The sequence below is a fragment of the Hylaeus volcanicus genome, chromosome 6 (genome assembly GCF_026283585.1).
Source record: "Hylaeus volcanicus isolate JK05 chromosome 6, UHH_iyHylVolc1.0_haploid, whole genome shotgun sequence".
Lineage (NCBI taxonomy): Eukaryota > Metazoa > Arthropoda > Insecta > Hymenoptera > Colletidae > Hylaeus > Hylaeus volcanicus.
The window spans coordinates 19,788,487-19,794,878 of record NC_071981.1 but is presented as its reverse complement, the minus strand read 5'-3'; the positions used below and the strand labels follow the sequence as shown (position 1 = coordinate 19,794,878).

General features: G+C 41.3%; 1 protein-coding gene across 1 annotated transcript in view; it reads left to right on the top strand.

The window, feature by feature from the left end:
- The window catches only part of LOC128878553 (mucin-2-like), a 10,850-nt gene extending 6,446 nt beyond the window's left edge, over positions 1-4,404 (top strand). Inside the window, exons 5-6 of the mRNA XM_054126840.1 lie at positions 24-3,563; positions 3,883-4,404. Of these exons, the coding sequence (XP_053982815.1) occupies positions 24-3,563; positions 3,883-4,172 (3,830 nt within the window). The 3' untranslated portion in view covers positions 4,173-4,404. The remainder of the gene's footprint in view (positions 1-23; positions 3,564-3,882) is intronic.
- Positions 4,405-6,392: the final 1,988 nt, after the last annotated feature.

Genomic DNA, 6,392 nt, shown 5'->3' with positions numbered 1-6,392 from the left:
CAATGTTACTACGGAAACAACAGTTCGCACTACTGAAGTGATGATAGTAACTACGGAAACACCAAGTATCATTACTGAAACGTCAGAGTTTACAAGCGAATCTACCATTGTTACTACGGAATCGGTATCAGCCAATGAAACTACAGAAGCTACAGAAGAAACATTTACAACGAAGGTAACGCCAAGTACTACACCTTTCTCAACTACGGAAACAACCGAAGAAACTACGGAAATTGCATCCTCCACAATTGAATCTACAACTGAATTATCGATAGAGACTACGGAATCATTACCTGTAAATGTAACTACAGAAACAACAGAATTTACAAGTACCACTACCACTCAAAATACGACTACCACTGAAAGTACCACGTTGTCTACAACACCATTCACAGAAGTCGAGTATACCGAAGAAACTGAGGTGTTCACTGGTACTGAATACGAGGAAGAGTACAAAGAGGAGGAATACGAAGAAGAGGAAACTGAAAAACCTCCAGAGTTTCATGATTACGAGGAAGAAGAAGTCAATGTCACTACTGTGTCTATATTTACAACTTCTAACAGAACAACAGTCACACTGCCACTGTTAGCAACTGTGGAAATACCAACAACTGAACCAGTCGAATTCACAACTGAGTCTACAACCGTTACTACAGAATCATTTCCAGTCAACCTAACTACGGAATCTACCGAAACAATACTTCCATTCTTTACCACAGAAGTGACAGAAACTACTGAAACATCAATTTCTACAACTGAATCCACTGCAGTGACTATAGAATTGCCTCTAGTTAACGTTACCGTAGAGACCCTTGAAACAACATCAACGATTATGAAGCCAGAAGTAACTTCGAGTACTCTCACGACTGAAAGTACTACACTGTCTACACCATCGTCTAGCGAAGTAGTGTATACCGAAGAGACCGAGGCATACACAGCTCCAGAATACGAGGAAGAGTACGAAGAAGAAGAAGAATACGAAGAATCTCCCGAATTTCGCGATTACGAGGAAGAAGCTAATGTCACCGAAGCTATTACTGTTTCTAGTGAAAGTCCGTTACCCCCTGTTATCACACCTTTAAAGACAGTAGAACCCATAAATGAAACAACTGTCGCGATTCCTGAAATAGTTACCGAATCGACAGAACATACTAAATCAATAACAGAACTAATTCATGTAGAAGTCACGATTCCCAACTTGACGACTGCGACATTTCCTTCCATTCTTTCTGAAATCACTACAGTCGGGTTATTTACTTTGACCGAAACTACAACTAAACCAACCATCGCACCCACTACAGAGGAAGCTTACGCCGAAACGGAGGAAATGTACGACCAAGAGTACGGCGAAGACTACAAGGAAGCGTACGAAGAAGACTACGAGGAGAGCACGGACATTCTTGTTCCAATTTGGCAGGATTACATAGAAGAAAATTTAACGTCAACCAAAAGAAAACCTGAGACAACCACCGAAGACGTGATCGAAGTACACGTAACCGTTACGATTTCTAACGTGACGCTTTCAGTGTCGCCAGAAGAAACAACTTCCACTCCGGCAACGTGGTCGAAAGAAACAATTTCCACTCCGTCGGAAGAAACAGAGACGGAGACCATTACCAGAGAAACTTTTGAGACGGTAACCGAGTTAAATGTTACAGAAAAAACAGAGGTTTCCGAATACGAAACCGAAGAGGAGACCGAGACGACCCGTTGGGAAGAAGGAATGAGCTACACAACGTCTGTGTACACCTTGGGGCCCACATCTGAATTCACCACGGAATTCCTTCCAGTTGATTATTACGAAGATATGAATTTAACCAAACATACTCCGTACAAGTACGCGACGGGACCTTCCTTGGGTCATCCTACAGGACCTTCCTTGGATATTCGTACACACTTCACACTCTCGCCTTTCTCCACGGAATCAACCACTTATAAAATACCGGTAGTAACGAACAAAGAGGAACAGAAGATTCGTCACGAAGAAATGAAGAAGAACTTACTAAAGAAACTCGACGACTTGGATGAAATCGAGAGGAGGATACGCGAGAGGGAGGAGCAAATAGCGAGGGACGAAGAAAAATGGGAGCACGAGAAAGAGGTACGAAAGCAACAAATCCTCGATGCAAAGAAGAAAGTTACAGTCAGTCATCCGCCCATTTCTGGAGAAGAAATCGAATCTTTCACGAAAGAGCCAGGTATCACGCGTGAATCAGGAGATACGCGCGATACTGTAGTCCCTGAAATGAGCAGTTCCACGGTCGCGACGACCAAAGACATGCTCGAGCAAGAGGTTCGAGCGTTAGAAGAGGAGTTCACCGCGAGGAAGAAGACACTGAGGGAACGAGAGGAGACTGTAACGGAAAGGGAGAGGAGGCTGCAAAGAGAAAAAGAAGAATTCGAAAGAAAGTTGCAGGAGCTGGAGGGTCGACCGTTGAGCGAGCTAAAAAACCAGACGATTGGCACCGAAAGTGAAAAGCCCCGGGTGACACAAACGACGCCATCAGTCTCGCAACTACCTCCCACGGAAAGAACGACGATAGACATTCGTGAACCAACAGCTGCCAAAGAAATTGGAAAAGAAGAAAAGGGGGATCGTCCGAGTCGGTATACACAGCCGCAAGCTCTGACGGACCAAGTATCTACCAAGAGGGTCTGTTTGAATGTCTTGAAAAACGAATCTCTGCGAAAACACTTAGGGAATGTGGCGACGGAAAGAGTTTGCTTGCCGTATGTTCCCAGCAAGCAGGACTCGTCAGGAACAAAAGACACAAAAAAGATTAAAATTGCCAGTTTGCAGCTTTCGGGCCACGAATGGACGGAAGGCGCATTCACGATAAGATATGGCAGCACCTACGAAGAACCAGACACGGAATCTCCAGTCGATGAGGTTGACAGGAGGAGATCGCCGTTTGGTGATGAAAAGGTTCGAACCAAACGTGGCAGCGTTCATCAGCTTCGCAGACGTGGATGGAATGACGGAGCAGTGAATTCTGAACTTCGTTTGGCTGTAACAAAGGCTGATGGACTCGCTGGCTTAAGGGAAGATAGAGGTGTCGATGGAGTATCGTTATTGGACACCGAAGGCGTCGATGAGGAGAGAATTATTAGAGAAGATGACGAAACGGACGAATGTAATTACAAAGAAGACGTCGAACATGATTCGAGGGAGGAAGGAACCGTTCTGCCATGGCCAATGAAAACTACTCCGTCGATCGACCGCAATTTACCAATCAGTGGAACAGCGGGAAAAATATCTCTAATAGAGACTGAACTTTCTCCAAAAGAAACCGAACTTTCTCCAATCGAGGAGTTTCATACATTGAACGCATTGAGTTCGGTCTACAACGAGAACGGGAAATCGCGTCTGGTGGAAGAGATTACGTCAAGCGAGGATAATTCGTTAATGAACGCTTCATCTGACGTTAATGAAATCGAATTAGTTCCTATGCTCGATGACGACGAAACGCACAAAGGTTTAAGCGGCTCGAATTACAGGGTGCGGAGCGTGAACGAGGAGGATGCAAACGGTGATTCGCGAATCAGAGTCATTAGGATGAAAGGTTTTCAATTCACTATTTTATTGTTCATTTCATTGGGATATTCATTTTCGTATATTATTCAGCTTCATAATGTAACTCGCATTGGCTTGTCGTCATATTTAATTAATTCACTCTCAATTAATTTCTTCAACGAATACATATCTCGGTTTAAAGTACAACTTCATTATGAATTTTGTAGATATTTTATTATATAAGTTACTCGGTTCTTTAAATTTCACTGCAAGCTCGATCTTAACCCTAATATGTATTTTATTGTATTAAGAATTATTTATCTTTTACGTTCGCGTTGATGAAGTGAATTACCACATATTTGGTTTAGATGAAGGTAAGAAGAGACAAACTCCTGGACCAGAATGGCCAACCGAGCCAATTACGCGGTACCACTTAGGTGGTACTAGATCTTGGACCCTGATGTTTCCCGAAGCTGAGTTTCCAGAGGAATTCGAGTCAAATAACAGGGAGTCCTCCAACGTCGAGGGTGCAAGCGACGATGAAGAGTCATTCGAGCGAACAACGTGTTATTATGTTATTGCTCCCAACGAAGAAATTGGAGCTGAGAATTCTGAAGGAGATTATAACACGGAAACGTTCCACGACGAACTGGATTAATCGATAAAGTAGCATAGTTTAAACGTAGTTAATACAAGGAGGACCCGTGCAACTTTTATGTTAAAAATTTTAACGTAACCAGGTAGACATATTCTTTTCCCTTTTTTTTTAAATATCTTTATATGAAAAGTATTTACAAAATTTACGAATACAAATGAAGTGTAATATGACACAAGCAAACAGCAGTGAGATATGACATGTAATGTTGTAAAAATTGTATATATGTATATATTTAAAATTATATACGAATAAACACGATTAGAAAATTAAGTTCTTTTAACGATCAGCTTAATTAAAAGCTTCATACACGAGACAATAAAGTGTCGAGACAAGTCACTCCTAAAACTAAGAGTTATCTTTGCAACTGGTTGATCTCAGGTTAGAAGCTTATCGAAAGTTTCAAAGCGAGAGTCAGCCTTTGTTCACAGAAGAGCTTAACCTTTTCTCACGACGAATACCAGGGACATTAGATACGACTTCAATTAAAATTAATCGTTACAGAATATCAAAGCGTTAGATAGTTCTTTGAAGAGACGTTCAATTAAGTAGGAGTTGGACCTCCATATTGATTTTTATAAATCTGAAAAAGAAGAGGGCTGAGTTGGGCTAGGTAGATGGAAGGTAAGAAACGAAGGAAATGGAGGAGACAGGATGCGTGGTAAAACGCGCGAAGGTCTGCATAATAATTGGATCTCGAGAAATAGCGGAGAGGATAAATCTTGCATTGGCTGAAACCTAGGAAGGAAAGAGGCTATTCGTATATTTGGTGTTTGAAGAATAGCAACGAAGGCGTATACCGGGTCAGAGAGTAAGAGTTAGATGAGAAAAAAGGGAAAGATCTTTCGAATATGTGGGTTCCGCAGGATAAGGAAAGACGTCATAAAGGTAGCAGGAGGCACGAGAAGAAACACATGAAAACCGACATAATATTTGGGGCTTAAAGGATAACAAGGAAGACAAATCTTCGGTTGGTAGATGGAAGTTTAATGAAAAAAGGGAAAGGTCCGCGCAAACATTTGGGATGAGAATAACAACACGGAAGGCATATAGTCCAGACGAACTGTCGTTCGTGGAACCAATTTGAGGAGAACGTAATTAAAACAGTGATTACAGAATTTTAGAAAGTACGCTTCGTGGAAACTTTTATTTTGATAATCGAAATACATAATCGATAGGTTTCACGCCCGAGGGGAAATCAGAATTCAATGTATAAAACGGATCAAATTGGAGTGACCCGAATAACCTTTGATACCAATCAATCCATGTGCGAATCAATACGTGACTCTTTCGTATGTTTCGTTAGGAGTCAATCAAGTTCTTCGTTAAATGAAATCTCGGTAGACGAGCCGACCGAATTCAATTTACTGGTGATTTCGGTATTTTTTCGTCGCATCGCGAAAGGAACGCGGAGAGCAAACACTCGATGAGAGTCGCGGTGTTCGATAGTCTAAGAGGAATGCGAAACACGCGCGACGCGTATAGGTAAGCAACCATTTTGAATGGCAAAGGAGAGTACGTGCAGAGACATGGATGCGAGTATTGTACTTAATAAACAAGAATATGGCCGATTTCAAATAAATATAGTAAAAGAAAATCGTAAACTTTTACGTTCTGTGTCTTTTCAAGAAATTGAATTTCCAGTAAAACGATGACTTAAACTCGCTCCAATTTCACGCGGACTACAACATACTTCAATTTAATCAGGATTCGAGCACAAATAGTGATTGATTTAGGGACCAGTGACCCATGCATCAAAGATGAAATGCCATCCGTCAACAAACGGATCTGTAGGGGAAAGTGGAACGTAACATGGACGCTAAGTGCTTCCGTGTGAATTATGCCCTCAGGATTGATCGAATGAAATCTTCGCGATGTAAGCCTCTATTACCCAAACGCGATAGTATACTCATTTTTTTTATATTTGTAATGACTTTCCTGAATAATAAAGATTAATACCATTAAAGGAGTTAATCGATTTGTACAATGAACAGCTCGTATGTGGACATTTTAACAAATAATTTTAGTTTGTTTCGCAAAATGACGTATACGACGGTGTACGTCTTAATTATATAATGTCTCTCGTAACCAATAAAAATATTGATGATGCAGCACCATCATTTTGAAATATCAAAGTGAATGCCTTGCAAATTGACTGCAAAGCAAAGAAATTCGGTCTATAGAGGGTTCGTGTATTGTTTTGGACATTTGTTAGGTCTCTGG